General features: G+C 48.0%; 5 protein-coding genes and 1 pseudogene across 5 annotated transcripts; 3 read left to right on the top strand and 3 right to left on the bottom strand.

The window, feature by feature from the left end:
- Positions 1 to 1,538: 1,538 nt before the first annotated feature.
- Positions 1,539 to 2,268, top strand: LOC110476910 (feather keratin B-4 pseudogene; annotated as a pseudogene).
- A 4,741-nt stretch (positions 2,269 to 7,009) lies between these two features.
- Positions 7,010 to 7,375, bottom strand: LOC110476911 (uncharacterized). Its single transcript, XM_021542205.2, has one exon. The coding sequence runs from the start codon at positions 7,373 to 7,375 to the stop codon at positions 7,010 to 7,012; it is 366 nt and encodes a 121-aa protein (XP_021397880.2).
- A 4,590-nt stretch (positions 7,376 to 11,965) lies between these two features.
- Positions 11,966 to 12,409, bottom strand: LOC110476912 (uncharacterized). Its single transcript, XM_021542206.2, has one exon. It carries the CDS (start codon positions 12,407 to 12,409, stop codon positions 11,966 to 11,968), a length of 444 nt encoding a protein of 147 aa, XP_021397881.2.
- Positions 12,410 to 16,234: 3,825 nt separating this feature from the next.
- On the top strand, positions 16,235 to 16,678 carry LOC110476913 (uncharacterized). Its single transcript, XM_021542207.2, has one exon. It carries the CDS (start codon positions 16,235 to 16,237, stop codon positions 16,676 to 16,678), a length of 444 nt encoding a protein of 147 aa, XP_021397882.2.
- A 1,915-nt stretch (positions 16,679 to 18,593) lies between these two features.
- LOC110476914 (uncharacterized) lies at positions 18,594 to 19,049 on the bottom strand. The gene has a single exon (XM_021542208.2). The coding sequence runs from the start codon at positions 19,047 to 19,049 to the stop codon at positions 18,594 to 18,596; it is 456 nt and encodes a 151-aa protein (XP_021397883.2).
- A 4,057-nt stretch (positions 19,050 to 23,106) lies between these two features.
- Positions 23,107 to 23,562, top strand: LOC110476915 (scale keratin). Its single transcript, XM_021542210.2, has one exon. The coding sequence runs from the start codon at positions 23,107 to 23,109 to the stop codon at positions 23,560 to 23,562; it is 456 nt and encodes a 151-aa protein (XP_021397885.1).
- The last annotated feature ends 2,698 nt before the right edge of the window (positions 23,563 to 26,260 follow it).

Raw genomic sequence — 26,260 nt, 5'->3', positions numbered from 1 at the left:
GCACAGCAGAGCAGAGGGGGAGGATCAAACACCAGGACCCAAAATGAAGAATTTTAGGGTTCATTTGGGTTGATCCCATTGGGTTTTTCCTTTTACCCTTTCAGGAGGATGGGGAGGTTGGGACAGGGATTTCCAGGTGTGGTCGGGACAGGAGCAGCTTCCAGGGGTGGTTGTGGCCCCACAATTTCTCTTTTCCCCGGTTTTTCCTAGTCCTGGTTTTGGTTTGGGTGAATCCTCTTAACTGTAAATTCCAAGGGTTGGGAAAACTCAGGGAAACCCCAGGAAAAGCTCCCTCAGACTTCCTACCCCAAGAGTTACCAATGGAAAAAATGGAATAAAATGGACATGTTGGGACAGAACTCTCAGGGCTACTCAAAACCCTCACTGTTCACTTTATAACTCCATAAAGGGAGGGATTTTTTGGGGAAAAAAACTCATTTCTTGAGGAAATTTAGGAATAGTGTTGGGTATGGGAAATGGAGGCTCAACAGGAAACGCAATCCATGAATGACTGGAGAAGGAGGAATCTGAGGAACAAATCTGCTGAAGTTGCAGCCAGACCTCTGCCTCAGCTGGAGCTGCAGCTGGACATTTCCAGGTTTTCCAGGGGTGAGGCACGGATCCCCTCCCTGACCTGGCTCACCCCAGTCCGTGAATCCTCCTCCCTCAGCAGCGCTGATCCCACAGATTCCCTAAAAAGTGGATGTGGATTTCTCCTGGAAAAGCCCCTGGTTACTCCCCCTGGACATTTCATGAGTGTTCCTTGACCAGGAGGATGGGAAGGAGCTCTTCCCATTCCCAAATTCCGTCAGAAGGCACCTGTGGATGAACGTGCCTGGAGTCGGAGTCACCGGAGTCACTGTGGGTCAATAATGGCAGAAATTGCACAATTCCCTTTTCCTCTGAAAAAGCCGGGTGGGATCCGGGCTATGTCAGCACCTCGTGTTGATGGATCAACCTCTGAGCAATCGTGAGGCAATCCCAGAAGTAGGAAAAAGCAACAATGAAAATCAAAAAAAAGAAATCATTACCGCGCCTGAGTAATGCCATGGATGTAACAACAACAGTAATAATTGCTGAGCGAAATAATCACTTTATCTGGGCCAGTGAGAGGTGGAGGGAATTTTTCTTGGATCATTCATCAGCCGTGGATGTTTCAGCTCCAGCTGATTGCCCAAGAAAAGGTATAAAAACCCTCTTGGCTCTGGGCTGCTCCAGCAAACCCTCCCGACTCACTCCGAGCTCCACGGGGTAAGTCCGAGCCTGGAATTGTTCCTGGAACTGTCGGGATCTGAACTGAGCTTTGCTTGGATCCCAAATTGTGGGGCCAGCAGGGCCGGGTCAGGGGTTGGGGTTACTGCTCATTTTGGGGGTTAATGTTAATTTTGGGATTTACTGTTCATTTTGGGATTTACTGCTAATTTAGGATTTAATGTTAATTTTGGGGGTTCCTGCTCATTTTGGGGGTTACTGTTCATTTTGGGATTTACTGTTCATTTTGGGATTTACTGCTAATTTGGGATTTAACGTTAATTTTGGGGGTTACTCTTCATTTGGGATTTATTGTTCATTTTGGGGGCTACCATTCATTTTGGGGGTTTGCTCTTCATTTTGGGGGTTTACTATTAATTTTGGGGGTTACTGTTCGTTTGGGATTTACTATTCATTTTGGGGGTAACTGCTCATTTTGGGGGTTACTGTTAATTTGAGATTTACTGCTAAACTTGAGGGGTATTTTTGTGTCAAATCGACTCCATAATTAAGAGTCGGGACACATAGGAGACAAGGACACGAGAAGATGGAAAACGCCGCATTTTGAGCCTCTTTGTGATGCTTTTGCTGTCCGCTCTTTCTCTTCCCAGCCCAGCCTCCGTTAAATCGGTCTCTGACCTTCCTGCTGCCTCGGCTCTGTGGTTCCAGACCCATCCTCAATCCCAGGAGATGTTTCCCTACAGACAGAGCTCCAGCTCCCGCTGCCTGGTCCCCTGCGGGATCTCCTGTCCCCAGCCCTGCGCGGACGCCTGGAGCCAGCCCTGTGTCACCTCCTGCGGGGACTCCCGGGCTGTCATCCACCCTCCGCCCGTGGTCATCACCTTCCCGGGGCCCATCCTCAGCTCCTGCTCGCAGGAGAGCATCGTGGGCTCCTCGGCACCCTCAAACTTCCTGGGATCCGGAAACTTCCTGGGATCTGGGGGTTCCTACGGCTCCTACGGTTACGGGAGGTCCTACTCCTCCTACGGATCCTCCGGGAGCTGCAGACCCTGTTAAACATCCCAGGAATGAGCAGGAAGGAGCCAAGAGCCACCACGGAGCCTCCACAAATCCCGGCAATTCCCGGAGCATCCTCAGCCCCAAATCCCGGCAGTTCCCGGAGCATCCTGAGCTCCAAATCCCGGCAATTCCCGGAGCATCCTGAGCCCCAAATCCCGGCAATTCCCGGAGCATCCTGAGCCCCAAATCCCGGCAATTCCCGGAGCATCCTGAGCTCCAAATCCCGGCAATTCCCGGAGCATCCTCAGCCCCAAATCCCGGCAATTCCCGGAGCATCCTCAGCCCCAAATCCCGGCAATTCCCGGAGCATCCTGAGCCCCAAATCCCGGCAATTCCCGGAGCATCCTCAGCCCCAAATCCCGGCAGTTCCCGGAGCATCCTGAGCCCCAAATCCCGGCAATTCCCGGAGCATCCTGAGCCCCAAATCCCGGCAATTCCCGGAGCATCCTGAGCCCCAAATCCCGGCAATTCCCGGAGCATCCTGAGCCCCAAATCCCGGCAGTTCCCGGAGCATCCTGAGCCCCAAATCCCGGCAGTTCCCGGAGCATCCTGAGCTCCAAATCCCGGCAGTTCCCGGAGCATCCTGAGCCCCAAATCCCGGCAATACCCGGAGCACACTGAGCTCCAAATCCCGGCAGTTCCCGGAGCATCCTCAGCCCCAAATCCCGGCAATTCCCGGAGCATCCTGAGCCCCAAATCCCGGCAGTTCCCGGAGCATCCTCAGCCCCAAATCCCGGCAATTCCCGGAGCATCCTGAGCTCCAAATCCCGGCAGTTCCCGGAGCATCCTCAGCCCCGCGCTTTTATGTAAATTCCGGTTTTTCTTTTTCTTTTCTTCCCCCACCCCCCCGCGGGTCCTAAAAAAAGAAAAAAAAAAAAACCCCAAAAAAAACAAACCAAAAACAAATCAACAAAACAAAGCGACCTGGAATGGTCCCATCCATGATCCCTGGCTGGTTGAAAGTGGGATGATGTCGTGTCACCTTCCCACGCCTGAACACGCAGGAGTCGCCCTTGTGGAATGCCCAGCCCCGGAGCGATTTTTTCTTTCATTTCCCCCGGGATTTTCCACCCCCACCGTGATATTTCTCTTCCTCCTTTCTCATTAAACCGTTGTGCATCAAAATCCAGAGTTTTCCTGTGTTTTTTACCCATAATTTTGGGGGTTTTCCGCCAGTCTGGGTGAGCGTGGCAGCTTCTGGTGCCTTTCCACACCCAGAAGGTGCCCAGGTCCTTTCGGCGGTGACACAAAGTCATTCCAAGAGGGATAAAGAGGTTTTGGAACTCTCCCAATCCCATCCGGATCTGCCCTCGGGGCAGGCGTGGCTGTTCCCTGTTCCCAAAGAAAGTCAAACGCGGGTGACTGGGATTATTTGTGTCTCAATGCCCGCCCCGGGCTGCGATTTAATTACCTCCCGACACGGTAATTTTATGGTTTTTTTCCTTGTTTAAAAACAGCCTGGGGGAAAAACTTTCCTTGGAAAACTTCCCTTGGAAATTCCCACAGGAATGTTTACCTGAAAGGCAAATTATTGGTGTAATTCCATGAGTTCTTATAAATAAATTAAAATAAATTAAGGAGTTGTTAAAGTGCTCCCTGCAGATCAACCCACTCGCCCCTGGGAGGGTGGGGAAATTCTCTTTTCCTGGGAATTTCTGGCTGCCCCATCCCTGGAATTGTCCAAGAACAAGTTGAAGCAACCTGGGATGGGAGAAGGAGTCCCTGCCCATAAATCAAAGATCTTTAAGTCCCTTCCAACCCAAACCATTTTCTGGTTCTGTGAAACCCCAAAGGACAATTCTTTAACCTTTGATTTTTTTAATTCTCCCTGGGCTTGGAAGGAACAGAAAGAAACACAAGGAAAAGATCCGAAAATGTCTCAGAGTTTAGAGGGGTTTCTCCTCCATTTCCATCTCTGTTTTGCAGCAGCCTCGGGTCCTGTGACCCCTGGATATGGAGCGAATTTGACACAAAAATCATCATTTTCTGGCCACTGCAGCAGGGGGATGTCTGGCTGGCATTTCCTGCAGTTCTCGGGCACAATCTGAAGAAGAACAGGACAGAAAACTTCCGATGGAGGCAGCTGAGGCTCCTGATCCACCTGCCACCCAGGAGAAAACTGAGGATGAGGAAAACTCGGCTCTGAACCCCAGAGGTCACTGCACCCTTGTTTTACCCCGGGCTCAGTCCGAGGACAAGGAAATGCTGTTAATTGAGATGCAATCAGCAGCTGACTCATTAAAAGCCTTGCAAAGGCAGCCTCAGCCTAATCCCAGCTCCGGGCAGATCCCGATGCCAATTAAATATCTTGTGTTTGATTTCCATACTTTATTTAATGGGTTTTAGGTGCTCCGGGATGGCAAAATCTTTATTTAATGGGTTTTTCGGTGCTTCGGGCTGACAAATTCCCTGCAGACACAAAGGCCCAGGGATGTGCCCTGCTGGATTCCAGCGTCCTTCCAGGGCCAGATTCCTGTGGGATTGGCATTTTTCTCATTTTGCTATTGGAGGAGATGCACTTCAATTTTTTCGGGTGTTTTAAATGAAATTCTCCCTCAGGCACATTGAAGATAAGCTTATTTTTCTTTTTTTTTTTTTTTTCTTTTTTTTTTTTTTTTAACCCAAATAATTAAATAAGAATGTCTGGAATCTTTGATTTTTGCAGCATCCAAGGGGCTCTGAGCAACCTGATCGAGTGAGAGAAAACCAGAGGGGTTGGACTGGATGACCTTTGGAGGTCCTTCCCTATCCAAACCATTCCTTGATTCCATAATTCCTGGTTAAATAAAAAAACCCAGAATAAAGAATAACTCTACCTGATAAATTCCCCATGTCCTGTCAGTTTTGCCCACGGCCTTTTCCAGACTGAATGACGCTGGAATTCTGTTATTTATTTTATTTTTTCTAACTTTCAAAGGATGGAAAGCTGCTCCTGAGGAGTTTTATTACAGAAACATTTGGAAAATCAAGTAAACCCAGGTTGTGCTCCTGCTCAGGGAGCAGCTCGGACCTGCCTGCGGGCAGATCAGTGAGTGAAGGGAAAAAGGGGGGAAAAAGTGGGAAAAAGGGGGAAAAAAGGGGAAAAAAGGAAACCAGGAGGCTGCTGTGTGATGCAACAAAGTTTTAATGAGCGGGAAATGCCCCTTTGCAAAGCCAGAGATCACAGAACGCGGAAAATCCATTCCCAGACAATTTCAGGGGAAATTCATTCCTGGATAATTGTGGGGAAAGTCCAACCAAAGTCTGCTCTGAGATGTCCTTAGCCGGTTTCTCCTGGCTGTTGTCCGAGGATATTGGTCATTGCAGGTGAAATCCACAGGGAATGGACTGTCCCATGTTGGTCCAATAAATTGGGAATGCCGGAACAGGGAATGGGCCGTTCCATATTGGTCCAATAAATCGGGAATGCCGGAACAGGGAATGGACTGTCCCATGCTGGTCCTATGAATCGGGAATGCTGAAAGAGGGAATGGGTTGTCCCATGTTGGTCCAATAAATCAGGAATGCTGGAAGAGGGAATGGGCCGTTCCACACCCTTCCAATAAATTGGGAATGCTGGATCAGGGAATGGGCTGTTCCATGCTGGTCCAGTAAATCGGGAATGCCGGAACAGGGAATGGGCCGTTCCACACCCTTCCAATAAATCGGGAATGCTGAATCAGGGAATGGGCTGTTCCATGTTGGTCCAATAAATCAGGAATGCCGGAACAGGGAATGGGCCGTTCCACACCCTTCCAATAAATCGGGAATGCTGGATCAGGGAATGGGCTGTTCCATGCCAGTCCAATAAACTGGGAATGCCGGAACAGGGAATGGGCCGTTCCACACCCTTCCAATAAATTGGGAATGCTGGATCAGGGAATGGGCTGTTCCATGCTGGTCCAGTAAATCAGGAATGCCGGAACAGGGAATGGGCCGTTCCACACCCTTCCAATAAACCGGGAATACTGGATCAGGGAATGGGCTGTTCCATGCTGGTCCAGTAAATCGGGAATGCCGGAACAGGGAATGGGCCGTTCCACACCCTTCCAATAAATCGGGAATGCTGAATCAGGGAATGGGCTGTTCCATGTTGGTCCAATAAATCAGGAATGCCGGAACAGGGAATGGGCCGTTCCACACCCTTCCAATAAATCGGGAATGCTGGATCAGGGAATGGGCTGTTCCATGCCAGTCCAATAAACTGGGAATGCCGGAACAGGGAATGGGCCGTTCCACACCCTTCCAATAAATTGGGAATGCTGGATCAGGGAATGGGCTGTTCCATGCTGGTCCAGTAAATCAGGAATGCCGGAACAGGGAATGGGCCGTTCCACACCCTTCCAATAAACCGGGAATACTGGATCAGGGAATGGGCTGTTCCATGCTGGTCCAGTAAATCGGGAATGCCGGAACAGGGAATGGGCCGTTCCACACCCTTCCAATAAATCGGGAATGCTGGATCAGGGAATGGGCTGTTCCATGCTGGTCCAGTAAATCGGGAATGCCGGAACAGGGAATGGGCCGTTCCACACCCTTCCAATAAATCGGGAATGCTGAATCAGGGAATGGGCTGTTCCATGCCAGTCCAATAAACCGGGAATGCTGGAATAGGCAGCGAAAGCAAACAACGAGGAGGTGCCAAACAAGAAGTAGAAGAAAGATCAGGAATGTGAAGGCGCCCATGGAAATGCCAACCCCTCACGCTCGTGGCCATGGATTTGGGCATTCCCGGGATTCCCTGGAGGCTCCGTTGCCCTCAGCAGGGCCCGCAGGAGCCGCGGAGGAGGCGGCTGAAGCGCCGTGACGCCGAGGGGCCGCAGGAGCCGCTGGCCAGCGCCGAGATTCCGTATCCAGAGCGAGTGCCGTATCCCGGGAAAGCCCCGGTGCCGTAGAGACCCCCGGAACCCAGGGAGCCCCCGAAGGCCGGGACTCCAGCAGATCCCACCACGGCCTGCTGCGGGAAGGAGCTGAGGATGGGCCCGGGGAAGGTGACCACCACCGGGGGCGGCTGGATGAGGGCGGTGGAGTCCGGACACTGCCGGACGCACGGCTCGTTGCAGCTGTTGGCCACGGGCTGCGGGCAGGAGATGCCGGTGGTGGGGCAGAGGTCGTAGCAGGACATTTCCCGGCAGAGGTGGAGGGTCCTGGAATGCAGAGAAGGAGCTGCTGAAAACCGAGGATCTGCGGAAGGGGCAGGAGGGGTTTGGGGGAGCTGGGAAATGGGGGGAAACATCCTCGGGGGAAAAATTGGGGTGGGACAGGAGCAGGTTTGGGTTGAGAGAGGGATGGGGATGGGAGATGGAAATGGGATGGGATGGGATGGGATGGGATGGGATGGGATGGGATGGGATGGGACTGAAGGGATGGGATGAATGGGATGGGATGGGATCAATGGGATGGGATGGGATGGGATGGGATGGGATGGGATGGGATGGGATGGGATGGGATGGGATGGGATGGGATGGGATGGGATGGGATGGGATGGGATGGGATGGAAATGGAGTGGGACGGAGACAGAAATGGAGTGAGATGGAGACAGAAATGGAGTGAGATGGAGATGGGATGGAGATGGAAATGGGACGGGATAGATATGGAAATGGAGTGGGATGGAGATGGGATGGAGATGGAAATGGGATAGGATGGAAGGAACACAATTCCTTCATCAGATAAAAATAAGGATTTAAAACTTTTTTCCACCTGGATATCTGGGCATAAAAGCCTTCAGTTTAATGGTTTTCCCCAGTAAAAAAAAGTAGAAATATTATTTTATTCACTGGGTCATAGCACGAGTCTACTTTCCTTCTTTTTGGCTGTGGTGAAAATAACAAAATAATTACATTTTTTTAAATATATAAATGATTAGAATTAAAACAAACTCTTTCTTCAGCTGGATCATTTCACAGCTCAGGGCATGGGCAAATTTCCTTGATTCAGTCATGGACTGAAATGCAGGAAAATTCAGCATTTTAAAGCTTGTGCCATCCTGAATTTTCATTCTGCTGTCAGTCCAAGAATGGCCAAATACAAATAACAGGGAAAAAAGTCATCCCTAAGTAAAAAATGCCTCAAATGGATTTGGCTCCTAAATCCTTGCAGCAAAATACTTGCCAGGATACTGGAAAAAAATGAAAATTCAAATAATAAAAATAAGAATAAAGGAAAAATAAAGCCCTGGAAATGAATGCAATGGTTGCGAACAATAGCTGGAATAAAAAATCAAACAGCAAAAGGCATTCTGGAGCTGGGAGAGGAAAGAAAACACATCGGACTTACCTGATGGAGAGGAGAAAAGCAGAATGATGGAAAAGCTGCGCAGAGCTGCTGCTTTTATCCCAACCCGGGGATGCCCCGGGGCTGAACACGCCGAGCCCGGGAGTCGCCAGCTCGGAGGAGCCGGAATCACTCCCCAAAGTGACGAAACTCTCCTCGCTTTGCACAACCACCCTGAATCTCTGCCCAGCACATTCCAGCTGCCGGCTCCCTTTCATCTCGGATCCTGATGGAGCAGCTCCATCCCTCCCAGCGGGAATTGAACCCCATTTGCTGAGCCCTTCCTTCATTAGCTTCATTAATGACTTTAATCGGAGTCAGAACCTGCTGCCGTGCACAGGTTTGGGGGTTCGGGGCTCCGGATCCCGACTCTCATCACTTCTGCTCCCGGATTTTGCAATGGAATGCTTGGAGAGGTGCAAGGAGCCTCCTGATGGGTTTTGCACCCGCAGCCACAAACCACAGGTCGTTCTGGGAATCGTGGATTTGCCCACTGGGATTGGGAAATTCCATTTTCCTCAAGGCAGAAAACACAATATTTTAGTAACTAAAACAGGGCTTCAATCGAAGTTTGGTTGTTTGTTTTTTTTCTGGAGGGATATCAGTGTTTTTTCCACAGATGAACATCACCAGATCCCACCTCAAAACCCCTCATTTGCTGTGGATGGGTTATTAAATAAACACATTCCTACCAAAGTTACACTGAAATTGGGAGGTTCTTTCCCCCAAACATCGGGATGTCCCCAGTGGATTATAGGAATAATTCTCCCCAAAAAGTGTCCAAATATTTTTTGGGTGTGTTTTTAAGCACTTCCCAAAACTTCCTTAATAGTTTATGTGTGAAATGGGGTGTGATTATTGCAATATAAATATGTGGTTGTGTTCTAAGAGCTCAGCATTTTGAAATGTAATTAAAATTAGTCTTATAATTACTATTAAAAATAAAACTTTAAAAAAAATTGTCCAAGTGAACTCTCCCTGTTCCCTTCACCAGCTCATGGCTTCTCACCCCAGAGGATTTTCTCGTCTAATTTAAGTTTTCATTTATTTGTGTGAGTTTCCTCTTCTGTGCTGGTGTTTTAATTCGCATTTTCTCTGTTTGTAGCCTGAACATCTGTGAGACAAAACACGGATCTGGATGGTTTAAAAATTATCTGTAATTTCCTCTGAAAAGTTCTGAATGGTCTTATCCAAGTCCAAATTCCAATTGCACATAAAAGTTGCTGATTTCACAAAGAAGGCACCGAGGTTTTCATCAATTTTTTATCTACCACGGGCGAAGAAGAAAGGAAAAAATCTTGCACCTTCAAGCAGATGAAAATGATGATTAACAGCTGAGCCAGCATCATTATGCCAGCTAATGAGAGGTGAATAAATGAAGCAGCAGAATCCGCGATGTCATTCTGAGTGTATTTCATGGAACGTTACCAGGCGTGAACCTCAGCCAATTAAAATGCTGAGATGAAAGAAATCTTTGGGTTGTAATTTGTGTTTTGTGCAGCGTCAGAATTTGAACCAACTCATAAACAGAAACATTGAGCAAAACTCTTTCGTCACCACCAGGCGACCCAGGCGTGATAAACGCGTTAATGGGAGCCTCGAGGTCTCCAGCAGCTCAGAGGACGTATCAAAAGCCCCTCCTCGATCCTGTCTGGAGTTCCACAGAATCCCAGAGTTATTTAAGCTGGAAAAGAGCTCCAAGGTCACCGAGTCCAGCTGGGACCACCCCCACCTGCTCATGCAGACCAACATCCAAGAATTCCTCAGACATGGACAGGGGTGGCCACTCTAACCCTCCCCGGGCAGCCCCTTCCAAGGCCTTTCCAGGAGGAATTTTCCCAAATTTCCAATCCCGGCACAGCTCAAGGCTGTCCCCTCTTGTCCTGTCCCTGTTCCCTGGGGTCAGATCACAAATCCCACCTGGCAGATCCCAAACTCCCCCTGGATCCCCCTTTTCTCCAGGCTGAGCCCCCTGCAGCTCCCTCAGGGTTCTCCATTCCCTTCTCCAGCTGTTCCAGTCCTGTTCCCTTCCCTGGACGTTCTCCTGCCCCTCCATGTCCGTCTTGCCCAGAACTGGACACCCAATTTTCCCGTTTCCGTGAGATTTCCAAGCTTTTCCCTTGTCCCTCAGAAGTCTCTGCTGGATGACGGCCACGCTTGCGTCACCTGGAGACCGTCACATTTCCCGATGACCAACTCAAGGATTGCCTGACCCGAGGGTGGTGGTTCAGCCACCATCCGGCGTCATCACACGGATCCTTTGTCCCTTCCCTCTGGAAGCACCGCGGGATCTCTGTTAGAGCCTGGCTTAAACCCTGCTTAAGGGCTCCTTTTGTAACCGGAGCTCTTCTTACCCTTCTCTTCACCACCACAGATTTTTCTGACTGATTTAACAGGTCCTGGCAGGAGGCAGACAGATTTTCTGACTGATTTTTCAGGTCCTGGCAGGACGTAGAACATCGACTCCGCCTGTCATTTGGATACCGCTGGGAAAGCTCTGGGTTCTGCTGGGAGTCATTCAATTTTGCAGCAGGTTTTGCCTTTTTCAAATTCACATTTTCCCTTCAGTTTTCTGGTCAGAAGTTCTCTAAGTTCTCAGGGTGATGTTCAACAAATCTTTTTGCTGCAGGAAAATGCGTACCCTGAGATCTTTTGGCAGCTGAACCAGATGAGGAAAACTCCTCTTGAGATAAGGATCTGCCTGAATCAGGAGGTGGCTTTGTGCTTTGCTGATGACATAAGAAGATAACAACATTTATGGTGGAGTACTTTAGGGTTTTAGGCTACTTATAAATTATAGACGCAAATTCTACTTCTATTTAATATATAAATAAATTAAACCCATGTTTTTGACGATCTCCAAGGTTCTTCCAACCCAATTCTGTGATTCCATGACCACTCATGAGGTCCTTGTGGATTTGAAGAAGTTCCCTCTGCACACAGGGCTCAACACATAGAGGAAAACTTCTGCTTATATTTGGCCATGATGTTGTGACCACGTTGCAATTCCATAAATGTAAATTTACTGAAATTGTAAATTCATGGGTAAAACAGCCCCATGGGAGGCTCTCCTTGGAAACTTTCCCCTCTGGGCAGGGTTTGCTCAATGTTTTTGCAGCCTCATGCAGAGCAGGGAGCTTTACCCAGTGAGGTTGGCAAACTCAGGGGTGGGTGAGAACACAAAAGCCCAACGCGAGGATTTTCAGTGATGCAACAGTTTTAATGAGAATGAAAAGAACACAAACAGCATGGCAACATCAGGATTGTAAATGCACACAGAGCTTGAAAGACACTTCAGTCTGTCACTGCATTCAGCCACAGGCGTGATAAAGAAGATAACGAGGAATTGAACTCATGGAGGCATCAGAAAAGAATTTAAAGGGAAGAAAAATATGCATTTTGCTTTGCCCTTCTACATCATCCAGAGGGTTTTCCGCAGGGTTTAGCAGATGCCCCAGAAGCCGCGGCCGTAGCGGCCGTACCAGGAGGAGTAGGGGCTGCAATAGCCAGAGCCAAAGGCTCTGCCAAACAGGCCCCGGTACCCCCCACAGGAACCCAGACCCCCGTAGCCCCACAGGCCCCCGTAGCCCAGGGATCCGTAGCCCCCATATCCATAGAGACCCCCGTAGCCCAGGGACCCATAGCCCCCATAGCCCAGGGAGGCTCCGGAGGCCGGCAGGACGGGAGCTCCAGCAGATCCCACCACGGAATCCTGCGGGAAGGAGCTGAGGATGGGCCCGGGGAAGGTGACCACCACGGGAGGAGGCTGGATCACGGTGGTGGAGTCGGGGCACTGGCGGACGCACGGCTCGTTCCCGCTGTCAGCCAGGGGCTGGGGCCGGAAGACGCCGCAGGCAGAGGAGGGGTACAGGTCGTAGCAGGCCATCTTGCAGGGATTGGAGGTCAGCGGACACTGAGGAGCGAGCAAAAGGCAGAAATTCAATTGTTAAAAGATTTGACAGTTGGACATGCGGTTGAAAGTAATTGTTATGTCTCAAGTCTTTGTTGCCCTTCGTTCTCATGAGTGTTTTTGTAAATCACTCGCTCTCTGAGCTGTTGTCTCTCCTGGGGTCTCATTCCTAATTTCTTGTACTTCATTCTCACCTTGAAAACCCATAGAAAATTCTTATTGGCTGGACAAACCTTCTGCAAGTCTTTGGAAGCTGCTTTGATAATTTTTCTAATTTCTACTAAGAAGAAAGAATAATTTTACCGTTACAAACTTATGAATGTCCAGCACCAACTAAAAATAAATCCATCACAAAATAACCCAATTATTAAGAATCTTAGAAGCCTTATGGATGATCCCAACCTTGATTAAGAACAGCAGAAAAGAGAGACTAGAATTTTCTGAAGGAAAAATTCTAAGGGAAGAGATCCCTTAGAATGGTGCTTACCTTTCTCACTGAGGTGAATGAAGCAAGGAAGGCGATGTGAAGAGCCCCGGGTTGGGAGAGCTTTTATACCATTCCCAAAGTCCTGGAGAGCATCTAAGGTGCAATTTGGGGATGTGCATAATTGGGGCAAACCCAAATGAATGTGACACGTAGCTCCTCAAAGCTCTGCTGACTCTTTGTTTATTTGCTGGTCCGAAGTCTCGTGAAATGTGATAGGTGAGTTTCATCACAGAGCCCTCGTTCATCTGGAATGGTGACAAGCCATCCTCACTCCTGTTATCATTCCATTCACAGCCCTGGTGTTACAGCAGGAATTATCCCAACGCTCTTCTAGAGCTTCTCCATCGTTAATGCCAAAACCCCTCTGCTCGCTTGGGGTCACCTGATCTGCAGAGCTTTTTTGCCATTAAAAAACAAAATACCTGGAGAATAAATTATGTAGAACCACTTTGGGGTGGTCATTTTTATCATTATTACTCTCTGCTTAGTGTGAGAACAATATGGAACCCAAAGGAAGGCATGGAAAGCATCCTGTGGTCCTTAAATGGTTTTTGTTACAGAATCTTGGAGTTATTTGGGTTGGAAAAGCCCTCCCAGACCATCAAGTCCAAGCTGTGACCAACCCTCACCCAAGGCCATTCCCTGTTTTCCTGTCCCTTGTTCCCTTGGACCAGGGTCTGTGGATGTCCCATCCCTGGAATTGTTTTTGAATAAAATACGGTCCATGAATTCCTGGGTTTTATTCAGAATCTTTTATTTCAAATTCTTTTCATTGGGAAAAAACCTGAAGGGGGACAAACCCCCAGTATTTGGCCTTGAACTGATGATACCAAGGACACAAATATCTTGACTGAAGCATTTGAATGTGATGTCATTCCATAATTGTGAGGCACCTAAATCCAGCTCCATGCCTTTAATCTGCTGGACCATCTACAGGATTTGCATGGACTTGCGTCCCAGAAGCTTGAAAAGATTATTGTCCAAAAGCCCCTGTCCCCCAAAGGCTGAGAACCCCACCTCACCATTTAGGGCTCACCGACAGCGTGGAGTCTGCAATATTGAAACAGCCCACCCGTAAATGAGGCAAGAAGGAGCCTTTGTGTCACACATTCCAAATTCCTGATTGTTCCCTCATCCCAAATCTTCCAGCTCAGCCCTTTTGGGGATTTATGACTTGTGTATCACACGAGCTCATGATTTCTAAGAACCCAAGGCTATAATTCAAAGCTTTTGCATCACACTTAGTCTTTTGCACCAGAGGATCCATTTTTTCCTAAAAAATCCTACGTTTCCTAAGGCCTGTTCGATGTTCTCAGGTGCCATCTTTGTTCAAAAAACATTGGACCCTCAACACCAGGGAAAAGTCTCTTCAGGACCTCCAATCCCTTTGTGGCTTTAGTTAACTTTGTGAATTCATTTCTCGTTTATCTCCTGAACCCAAACAAGCCTCAGGAAGACAAAGGTTCCTCTCTGTTTCCTCCATGGAACTCTATGGACTTGGCCAAAATTAAGGATTTCACTGTTTTTCCTGCTCAGGATTAAATTCCAGTGGAATTTGTGATTCCTATGAACGCATGAGCTACTCTCCAGGTATTCACTTAATACCAAGAGGAGCTGGCTTGGCGATTCCTGACATAATTCCAAAGAAGTGACAGGAATAATGCCGGGTATTAATCCCCCCCAAGTTGTCACAAGATGAAAGAATTCTCTGTAATCTCAGGTGATGTTTAGATCATTATTATAAACAAATTTGAAAGGCCTCATAAACGCCAATAATGAACCAAACAGTTTCATCATCCTGATGGTTGCATGAGCTCGAAATTGGGGCGGGCAAGAGATGCTGATCTGGTACCTCCAGCTGATATAAAAGCTCCTCTGTCTCCTCACTCCTCCAAACGCTTCCCTTGACTTCTTGGAGACTTGGGTAAGTCTGAATCTTCTCCATTGTTCTCGGTGTATTTTTTATTGTTGGTTTCAACTGGAGTTGATGTCCAGCATCCTTTCTGTTGGGTGAATCTGCATGGACTTGGGAAAGATCAAGGACCTTTCTGTCCTTTTGGTGTGTGGAACTCTCTGTGGAGTTCTTGGTGCCAGGAACTCCAGACCCTGGAGAAGCTGGACCGTGCTCCGAGGTGACTGGATCTCCTCCCTGTGGAGCCAGGCTGGGAGAGATGGGAATGTTCAGCCTGCAGGAACGGAGGTTGTGTGGAGACCTCAGGATCTCCAGGGGTTCCAGGGAACCAGGAGAGGGACTTTCCTCAGGAACTGCAGGGACAGGACACGGGGAATGCGGTCAGACTGACAGAGGGGAACTTTAGGTTGGATATTAGGAATAAATTATTTCCCTGTGAAGGTGGGGAGGCCCTGGCACTGGATATTCCATGGATTCTCCATCCTTGGGAGCATCCAATGTCAGTTGGGATGGGACTTGGAGCAACCTGGGATAGTGGGAGGTGTCCCTGCCCATGGAAGGGGTGGGACTGGATGATCTTAAGGGTGTCTTCCAAACCAGGCAATTCCAAGGTTCTCTGGCTTAGCTGTAAATAACCCTGCAAAGAGCAGGGAGTTGGACTTGAGCCTTTTGAGTCACTTCCAGCTTGAGGAAGACTGTGATTCTCTGAACCTCATTTTGGTACATTTAACCCATCTCAACCTTTGCATAAAAGGTTCAAGGTTTGACAAGGGTGTCACCCCTGCAGCCGTTCACACATTATAAAGTCATTTGCGTCCTGCTACCAAAAATCCTCAGGCTCTCCTTCACCTTCTCACTTTCAAATTCTTCCTCAGAACTCGGTTAAGGATTTACAGAACATTGCTGGAGATTTGTTCTTTGTTGTCTTGTCAAATGCCTTTCTGGGTGCTCACAATCCTATAATCTTGTTGTTCCCTTGACTCTCAGCAAAATTGGGATGAGTGGGAAGATGAAGCTACTGTAATTAAGTTCTCTATAAGCTCCATCTCATGCAAACCTGCTGAACCCAAATCTGAGTTTTGCTAATGACTCATCCAATGACCTTGGACAAAGTCACTTTGTTCTCACTGCTTTTGATTCCAGTTTTTCATTTTAATATGGAGAAATCAGTCCTAATTCTTTGCAGGATGTTATGAGGGACAAGGTTTTTAGAACATTTCCCACTTGCTCTTATGTGTGGACACCCTTTAGAGAATTTTTGGAGAAAAAACTTTGTGGAAACTGGAGACCACTGAGATTGCAAAGTGCTCAGAATTCTCTACTTGTTATTTTAATTTAAATTGATGAATTTTGAACTCCTTATCTTCATTTTTAGCCTGTGTTGACCTCCAATCCCTGCAAGATGGCCTGCTACGACCTGTACCCCTCCTCTGCCTGCGGCGTCTTCCGGCCCCAGCCCCTGGCTGACAGCGGGAACGAGCCGTGCGTCCGCCAGTGCCCCGACTCCACCACCGTGATCCAGCCTCCCCCCGTGGTGGTCACCTTCCCCGGGCCCATCCTCAGCTCCTTCCCGCAGGATTCCGTGGTGGGATCTGCTGGAGCTCCCGTCCTGCCGGCCTCCGGAGCCTCCCTGGGCTATGGGGGCTATGGGTCCCTGGGCTACGGGGGTCTCTATGGATATGGGGGCTACGGATCCCTGGGCTACGGGGGCCTGTGGGGCTACGGGGGTCTGGGTTCCTGTGGGGGGTACCGGGGCCTGTTTGGCAGAGCCTTTGGCTCTGGCTATTGCAGCCCCTACTCCTCCTGGTACGGCCGCTACGGCCGCGGCTTCTGGGGCATCTGCTAAACCCTGCGGAAACATCTCGGAGTAAGGAATCACCGGCAATGGAGAGATACAATCCTGGCCCCAGAGGAGGTGTTGTGACCGCGGCCACCCCACTCCAGTGGAGCTGGAAGCACACAACTCCTCCTTGATTTGTTCACCTTCTACTTGTCACCTTCTGGGCTTTTTTTCCTGTCTGTGTATGTAATACGTGGGATAAAATAATAATTTATCTTATTCTAAAATGCAACTTCACTGTCCAACTGGAGAAGAGCAACCACGGAAGGAATTGCCTGTGATCTGATATTCTTCATACTTTGCAATGCTTTTCTGTGAATGTTTTTTTTCTCAATAAAGTGATTCTGTTCTGCAAAAAGCAAATGAAGTTTTAGTTTCCATTTCTCTGGCTGTGGGCTTGCAACACTTCTCTCTGTACGGGGTGGGGTGGGTGGGGAAGGGGAATTTAAATCCTTACAATAGGCTGAGGTTCAAAGCTCAAAACCACCTGGAATGTCTTAGCTGGGAGTGAAGTCAGTCCCTGTTCCTTGATCCAGAATTTGGGAGCAGGAATCCTCCCCCCTCAGCTGTCCTGGGGCACAAAAATAATATTACAGAGTCATAGACTCATGGAATGGGTTGGATTGAAAGGTCCCTAAAGATCTTCTCCTTCCACCCCCACCATGGGCAGGGACACCTCCCACTAGATCAGGTTGCTCCAGCCTGGCATTGGACACTTCCAGGGATGGGGCAACCAGAAATTCCCAGGAAAGCTTGTGCCAGGGCCTAGCCACCCTCACAGGGAAGGATTTCTTCCCTAAATCCTCCCTAAATTTGCCCTCTCTCTGTTTGAATCCATTCTCCCTTGTCTTGTCACTCCAGTTCCCTCTCCAGCTTCCCTGAGGATGGTGGAAGGTGGAATCTCACCAGAACAAGAAGGGTGGATTTGCTCACAGGTTATGGTGTTTCCTACCTTTTAATTTTTCCAGGTACCATCTTCCCAGGTTTTCTCTTCTCCAGTTTTTCTTGCTGGTGTGTGAATGAATACCTGAAGAAATTGTTTTTCTGTCAAAAGCCATCCACCACTTTACATTTCATGATTATTCAGAAAGATTTCAGATTTCAAAGTTTCACTCTGTAGCCCAGAAAACTTTATTTAAAGATTTGACAGGAAACTGATTTAATTTTTTGCTGAGGCTTTTCCTGAGGACAGAGTTTAAGAATTTGACCGAGGAAATATTTGAGTCAGAACATGAAGTTCAAAGGGATGAAAGCTTTACTTGGAAGAAATTCATACAGAAAATTAATCTTCCCTGTTTTTTTGGGCAGGAAATTCATCTCCATGGTTTAGGGACAGGTTGGATGAAGCTCAGAGCCACCTGGGCCAGTGGGAGGTGTCCCTGCCTTGGCAGGGCACGGAATGAGATCAGCTTTAAGATCCCTCCCAACCCAAATATTCCAAGATTCCAGGATATTTTAGGCTGCTACTGACACCTGCACAGGTGAGACTTCTCCAAAGGCAAATAACCATGGTAAAAAAGGAGAAAAGAACACCAGAACATGGCAACTTTGATGCAATAAACTTTTAATGACAACAAGCACAGTAATGCATTTGCAGAGTCTCCAAGAAGCAAGAACCTCTTCTCCAGCCAGAGGCACATTCACATGTGATTGATTCGGGTTCTTTTCCAAATCCCAGCTGTTGATGTGAACAAACAGGACCCATTTTGAGCCCTTTTGTTCCATATTTACCCCAGGCGTCGCAGAAATGGAGAGGGACAAGCTTTAAGGCAGAAGATTAAAAAGGAGAAAAATAAAAGGGGCTGGACAACTACAAATCCATGGTTTTGAGATGGAGCAGCAGTGGTTCCAAGCTCTTTGGCTGTGAAACCATCACATTTCTTCTGTTGGTGAGACCTCACTCGGGGTTTTTCCCTCGGGTTTAGCAGGAGCCACAGCTGCCGCGGCGGTAGCGGCCGTAGCGGGAGGACCAGGGGCTGCAGGAGCCGAAGGATCTCCCAAAGCCATACAGGCCCCGGTACCCACCACAGGAACCATAGCCCAGGGAGGAGCCCCCGTAGCCCCACAAGCCCCCGTAGCCCAGGGATCCGTAGCCCCCATATCCATAGAGACCCCCGTAGCCCAGGGACCCATAGCCCCCATAGCCCAGGGAGGCTCCGGAGGCCGGCAGGACGGGAGCTCCAGCAGATCCCACCACGGAATCCTGCGGGAAGGAGCTGAGGATGGGCCCGGGGAAGGTGACCACCACGGGGGGAGGCTGGATCACGGTGGTGGAGTCGGGGCACTGGCGGACGCACGGCTCGTTCCCGCTGTCAGCCAGGGGCTGGGGCCGGAAGACGCCGCAGGCAGAGGAGGGGTACAGGTCGTAGCAGGCCATCTTGCAGGGATTGGAGGTTGATCTGTGGAAGGTGTTAATTTCTATTAATTTTAAAGGAATAGCAAACTTCAGGCTGTGCTGAAGCAGTCCAAGAGAAGCAGTAATAAATCTGGGAAGTAAATGTATTTCCTTTTCTTATTTTTCCTATGACTATGATCTCCAGGTTACTCTTCAGTCCAACACAGTCTGTACTCTTCAGTTGTATCTTTGAATTTCCAGATCTGGTAATTTCATCAGCAATACATTACTCTTAGCTGCTGATGTCCACTCAGATTTTATCTTTCCTGTTACAAACTCAGCAAAACTACCAAATGCAGGCATATATACAGGTTACGTTTATCTCCTAAAATATATACAGGTTATTCTTTATCTCCTAAAATATATACAGGTTATTCTTTATCTCCTAAAATACAGGCAAGTAACCCTTTGGAGCGCTAAAATAATATAATTTGGGGATTCAATCCCTCTCCTGAAAGACCTAGAGATAAATGAGAAATTAAACACCAAATATCCTACAGAGCAGCAGCAGCAGCCTGACTGCAACCAGATTTCTTGACAGAAAGTTCAGTTTAGAGAAGCTTGAGACAGAAGTGTCTTACCTGGTTCACGAAGGCAGAACAGGTGAGAGAAGTGGATGGAAGGACCTGGTGCAGACACCTTTTATAGAGCTCCCTGCTTGCCCACAGGGCACTGGCCACCTGATGCGCCAGTTCATAATTAGGTCCCAACCCCAAATTGCAGGACACATAATTCCCCAAAAGTGCTGAAATTGTTTTTGCTTATTGCTAGTGCATTTCAAACCCACACACAGTGTGAGCTGCACATTCCACCCCAGACCTCTATTGTCTCCGGGCTTTATGTGGGGAATTATTTTTTATGATCCCATTGCTTTCCTTAGCGTTAGGGGAGGAAATAAAGCTGACTACATTTATTTATAAATCCTTTTATAATTGGGATGACTGAAGGACACTGGTTTTGTCCAGGTAAAGGTCCTTGAGTGAGATCAACAGGAGACATGGCGCCAATGGAATTTCTTTTAGGACCTCAAATGAGGACTGGGGACAAATAGCAAAGGGAAAAACATTGGTTCTGCAGGCTCAGCATTTCTTCCTCCACCTTCTCAAAGCAAGGCAAGGACAATCAGGAGCATCTTTGAATGGACTTTATGCCATAAAATGCTAACATGGAATGGTTTGGGTTGAAAAAGACCTCAAAGATCATCCAGTGGCACCTCCTGACATGGACAGGGACACCTTCCATAGACCAGGATGCTTCAAACCTCGTCCATCCTGGCCTTGGAAACTTCCAGGGAGGGGGAATCCATGGAATATCTGTGCCTGGGCCTCCTCACCCTCACAGGGTGCCCAATTCCTGCCCAATATCCCATCTAAACCTCCTCTCCGTCAATTTTAATCCATCCTCTCTTTTCCTGCCAGTTCAACCCTTAGAAGAAGCCTCTCCCCATGTTCCTTCTTAAACTCTCCACTGGTTCTCTTCCAGTCCCTGGAAACAGAGAAATATTTCACCTGGCAGCCACAATTCCATGGAAATTGAGTTTTCTGAGTTGTTTCATTGAGCTTTCCTTTCCTTTCTTGTGTTTTCCCCCTCCTATTCTTACATGTTAGAGACACGACATTCTGTGTATTAAATAAAAAATAAAGAATAGATTTTATTCTTAAGGTCAAAGACAGAAAGGTCAATGTTATAAACCAAGATCTGATTATGGGAAAAACCCAAGTGGCCTCAATTTATGCATTTTAATGAGATAATCTCCTGTAATTGTGGTGTGTTTACACCCAGGCGCAGATTTTATGTAACTCTGACACAGTAGGAACAAGTCAGTAATGGGTGTTCAGGAGGCGCTTGAAAATCCCTTGGAATGTTCTTGTAAAACTTGGAGATGACTTTTTTTTTCCCCAGGATAATGGCTCGGGAAATCCCCATACGTATCTCCAGATTTGAAAAAGCTCATAATTTATAAATAATACATGGTGTGAAGATAACCACGTCGGTGATTATGATAACGACGATAATGATAGAGTAGGATGATCGTGGTGTAAACAGAGAGAGAAACCTCAGCAAATCCAACATTTGCTCTTCCCAGCAGATTCCCACTTTGTAATTGCTTTGTGCTGAAAGATGGGATTAGCTGCAAGATCCTCTCTAAAAAAAAAAGGGGTTTTTATTTCCACTACAGCTAAATTTGGGATTTCTCCTATATAGAAGCATGGAATGGTTTAAAATTGGCAGGGACCTCAAAGACCCTCCTGTTCCAACACCTGCATGGACAGAATTGACTGTCGATCTAAACCAGCCTTGAACACTTCCAGAAATTGAACCATCTCAATAAAACATAGATTTTATTATTAACTCGATGTAGACTCTGATTATTTTGAGCTTTCCATTCTAATCCTTAAAATCATAAATATCTCTCCCTTCAGAACTAAACTCAAGTTTAAACTGTGGCTTAAGGGTCAGAAAAAACATAAGACATTTCTGGATATTTGTGTCCCCAAACCATTCTAAGAGTTTAATAATTTTTGTAAATGTCTGAGCATAATTGTCTTATAAGACAGGACAAGAATATTTGTGTATAAACAGCTCAGTACATGGTGTCACTCCAGAAAACTGACACTAACTCGTGAATCATGTTTTAGGATGAAAGATGCACCAATTTCAACCCATCAGCATTTCAGCTCAAAGGACCTTGTGTGACGTAACGCGGCATTTAAAATCGAGAATAAACAAAAAGAGCAACAATGTCATCACTTTGAGGAGCAATCAATACAAAAAAATGTTCTGTGTCAACTAATGAGCTCCTCTGAGCCCTCAGGCAACTCTGAACTGTATAAAAGCTGTCTCCACTTGGGGTTCTCCCAAACGTCTTCCCTTCACTCGTTCTTCTCAACGACTTGGTAAGTTTGGAGCTGCTCTTTGCTGCTTTTGGAATTGCTCTTTGCTGCTTTTGGAGTCTCTCTTTGCTACTTTTGGAATCTCTCTTTGCTGTACAATTCATCCGGGCTGCTCTCTTCCATTGGGAACTCGTAGGCAAAATTTGAGGTGAAGAGATAAACCTTGCAGAAACCTTATGGAAGGTGGCTCTCTGCTTTCGAGGTTGGCACTCCATTTCAAACCAAACCGAAAGTCTCTTATCAGAAAATTCTGCTGGATATTGGGTTGCCTTCACCAGTTGTATCCATAATGTGAAAGGTTCCGTGTTTATTCCTATCCTCCGTTTGGTTAAATGGGTGACTGGAAATTATTTGGAAAGCTTAAATCTTCCTGGTTCACAGGGAAATGTTGAGTTTAGAGGCAGATCTGCCATTAGATCCAGTTTGCTCTATTACAAATCAACTGAAATGCTTTTAATTCAAGATAAATGGGCATGAACACCCCAAGAGACCAGGCACTGGCTTGGAGTAGGACACAGAGAAGAACTGAGAACCGTTTAAAATGCTCTGTATTAGGTTTTTTAAGATTAAAAGGATCCTGGAGGGAACTTAAGGAGCTGAAATGTGAAGCGCTGGGTTTTCCAAGTTAATGAGAGCAAGTGATTTGGTGTGAGAATTTTTCAAAAGAGTTCGTAGCCCAAGATCAAAATGGGGGTGTTAAGCTCATTGTAGGGATCTCAAAGCCCTGATTCAATGTTTGGAAATATGGGACAATTATCCTTGCAATTCCCTTGTAATGGTCTCATCTAAGAAGCTACGAGGGAATCTGAACAGACAATGAATTATAATCCCGGTTTTGACAAGGATCAGCACAAAGGAGATCAGTGGGAATGAAGAGCCAGAGTCATAATTCCTGAAGAACAACACACTCCACTCCTGGAGTAGAGTCCCTCTCCTTGTTGATCCCCTGACTCACCAAAGTTCCCCAGCAAATAATTTTGGCTGTTCTTATTCAATTTTCATCTCTAAGAGATGTGAGGAAATTCCAGTGCTTCAAAGCTCTCCTTTCTGGGGAAAAGCAGCCAGCTCCAGAGCCCTTTTCTGTTGGCAAATAACATCTTGTACTTGCTCCAACCATTTGCAGATCAACCTCCAATCCCTGCAAGATGGCCTGCTACGACCTGTACCCCTCCTCTGCCTGCGGCGTCTTCCAGCCCCAGCCCGTGGCCGGCAGCGGGAACGAGCCGTGCGTCCGCCAGTGCCCCGACTCCACCACCGTGATCCAGCCTCCTGCCGTGGTGGTCACCTTCCCCGGGCCCATCCTCAGCTCCTTCCCGCAGGATTCCGTGGTGGGATCTGCTGGAGCTCCCGTCCTGCCGGCCTCCGGAGCCTCCCTGGGCTATGGGGGCTATGGGTCCCTGGGCTACGGGGGTCTCTATGGATATGGGGGCTACGGATCCCTGGGCTACGGGGGCCTGTGGGGCTACGGGGGCTCCTCCCTGGGCTATGGTTCCTGTGGTGGGTACCGGGGCCTGTATGGCTTTGGGAGATCCTTCGGCTCCTGCAGCCCCTGGTCCTCCCGCTACGGCCGCTACCGCCGCGGCAGCTGTGGCTCCTGCTAAACCCGAGGGAAAAACCCCTCAGCTCGGCAAACGACACCGGTGGATCCTCACCTGAGCTCCTGAGGAAGGGGAAGAGCATCAGAACTTCAGACCATGGAGTCAGAACCCCTCTAGAAATTCTCCTTTTTGTTTCCTCCTTCCTTTGTTCATTCTCCTCTTCCCCACCCCTTCCAATGGCCAAATGTGCTGCTCCACCATCCTCTGGCTTCTCCCTGAAATTCCTGCCTCCTGCCTCGAGGCTGAGGGAGCAGCTCTAGTGAGGAACAACCTGCTTGTCTTTGCCTCCTGTGTCCTCGCCAAGTGGGGACTTCCCTGCCCTTGCAATAAAAAAATCCTGCATACAACACCTGCCTTTGTGTTTCCTGTTAAGCCCCAGAGTGGGATTCCTCCCCACCAGAACCAGGCTGAGATGCTTTTGGTCAGACCTGCAGCTGAGAGTCCTCTCTGCCTTACACTAATTATTCCAGTTGTCAGACTTCCAGTAGTTATTCTAATTATTTTCATCGAGTCTGGCACTGGAACAGGGAACTATCCCATCCCCAAGGCTGCCAGAGCTCAAGGACAATGCTCTCAGGCAGAGGGTGGGATTCCTGGGGTGCCTGTGGAGGGCCAGGAGTCAGAATCAATCCCTGTGTGGCCCTTCCAACCCAGGAGATTCCATGGCTCTTTTCTCAAGGTGTTAATTTAGTGCTGCAATTCCTTTTAATTTCACGTCTTCCAGGCGATGTATTAGAAATCAGCCAACTGCCTTCAAAGACAAAACCAAAAAATACCGCCTGAAGTTCTGCCAAAGCACGTTCTGAAAAGGAATGATAGGAGGAAGGTGAACAAAGGGAAACAATTTCTGAGATAGGTATCTGATGAGCAAAGGTGAGACACTACTTCTCTTTTTTCGTTAATCACTGCCATCATAAATTGCCTTGGGGAGGGTTTGGCTGAACCTGTCAGCAGGTAAGGTAAAAAGAACATGAACTGATGCATTAGAGAGGATTTACCTCTTCCTTCGCTGGGACTCTTTCAAAGAAAATATCTTAATCAGTGTCAAGGAACAGCAGATCTTATTTATCACAGGTGATTTCAACATTCTCCCTTGTGTTGGACTGGATCTGTCAGATGGCTGTAAGCAATAAATTGAAATGAAAATTAGTCCATGGTACTTGTGAATGCTGCTTTTATTTTCACAAAACAAGACTTAATTTTGATGGGTAAACAAACACTTATTTGAGAATATTTTGACCAAGAAAACTGCACAGAATTGTTTAGGTTGGAAAAGACCTTTGAGATCATCCAAGCCATGCCAGATTCCCACCTGGTCACCAACCCCAACATCCAGGAATTCCTTGGACATCTCAATGGGAATTCCAAACCTTCCTGAGCTCCTTCCAAGGTCTGACTGCCGTTTCCAGGAGGAAATTCCTATGTCCAACCTGAATATTCCCTGCTGCATCTCCAAAAGATCTCCCCAGGCAGGTTCTCATCTCTCTCCTTGCTTCATCCTTCCTGTCCCCTTTCCCCTCATCCGGGGCAGCCCCTGGAACAACTTTACAAAACGCGGATGCTTTTCCCTCCTTTTCTCTTCTGATCTTTGCTTCCACGCCTCCAAGAGGTGCTTGGGTGTAAATCATGAGCCCGGCCGAACACCTGAGCTGCGACTGCCAAATTTCACCCGATCCTCTCAGCCAGGCAGTGCCAGGCAGGTACCAGCCTAATTAGGTGTTGTGTCAGACAAGTGTTAAAGCCAAGATAACGCCCCTGAAGAGAGCCATTAACACCTAGGGAACAATGATTACACAGCTTTAATCTGGGCTGGATGCCTGCTCAGAGTGAGCTCATGTCTCATTGCAAAACCCAACAAAGGGCTGACCTTTCTCTCAGTGTCTAGGCAGGAGTTACGCACAAGGATCCGTCCTGAAAAACCTCTAATTATTCATTTGCATTCCTGGCATTGGCACATCTTTCGGGAGCCCTGATAACAGAAAGCTGAGTGGCACTGAGCCAGAGGGAATCAGAGTTTCAGACTGGAAGAACGAGGAGGTTGAACTGCTGGGAGCAGCAGGAACAGAGTGACCATCATGGGACGGGGCAGAGCTGCGTGCCTGCTGACTGCGGGGAAAGGAGGTGGTGCAATGGCCAGGAACCTTCCCTGTCCCACCTTCCAGGAGCCATCTCAGCATCCCAGGAGCTAGGAAAACACCTCCAACATCATCGAGTCCAGCCCAGGACCGATCCCCACCCTGGCAACCGGCCCAGAGAACTGAAGATCTCATGCAGTTGAACCATCTGAGCCACCACTGGCTCCAGTGACCAGTGGTTCCAGTGACCTCAGCTTGAACCCCCACACTTCTTACAGTCCCACTCACACAAGGATTTCTCACTGCCTCAAAACCAGGTTTTCCAAAAGAAGTCTCAGACCCCTGGATGCTTAAAATAATTTAATCATGCTGCAAAAAGAGAATAACAGCTCGAGATGCGGACTCCAAGGAGGGACAAATGAAGGGCACATTGGGATTTGATGCCCTCAAAGCCTGGGAACATCTGCTCCTGCTGTGACCGTGAGTGTGCAGTCACTTCACTAGGCCAGAGGTCCTGTGCCCTTTACATGCTGTGGAGTCAATACACGGAAACCATAAAATACCTGAGAGTTATGGGAATATAAGAAGAACATGTTAAACCATGGGAAAGAGACCACCCAATTTCT

The sequence above is a fragment of the Lonchura striata genome, chromosome 33, assembly GCF_046129695.1.
Source record: "Lonchura striata isolate bLonStr1 chromosome 33, bLonStr1.mat, whole genome shotgun sequence".
Taxonomy (NCBI): Eukaryota; Metazoa; Chordata; class Aves; order Passeriformes; family Estrildidae; genus Lonchura; species Lonchura striata.
The sequence above is the reverse complement of the archived record's forward strand: the minus strand, read 5'-3'. Positions and strand labels throughout refer to the sequence as shown.

What these genes read in the sequence shown, in the direction of transcription:
- LOC110476911 (XM_021542205.2), bottom strand. Translation starts at nt 7,375, where the DNA reads ATGTCCTGCTACGACCTCTGCCCCACCACCGGCATCTCCTGCCCGCAG.
- LOC110476912 (XM_021542206.2), bottom strand. Translation starts at nt 12,409, where the DNA reads ATGGCCTGCTACGACCTGTACCCCTCCTCTGCCTGCGGCGTCTTCCGG.
- LOC110476915 (XM_021542210.2), top strand. Translation starts at nt 23,107, where the DNA reads ATGGCCTGCTACGACCTGTACCCCTCCTCTGCCTGCGGCGTCTTCCAG.
- LOC110476913 (XM_021542207.2), top strand. Translation starts at nt 16,235, where the DNA reads ATGGCCTGCTACGACCTGTACCCCTCCTCTGCCTGCGGCGTCTTCCGG.
- LOC110476914 (XM_021542208.2), bottom strand. Translation starts at nt 19,049, where the DNA reads ATGGCCTGCTACGACCTGTACCCCTCCTCTGCCTGCGGCGTCTTCCGG.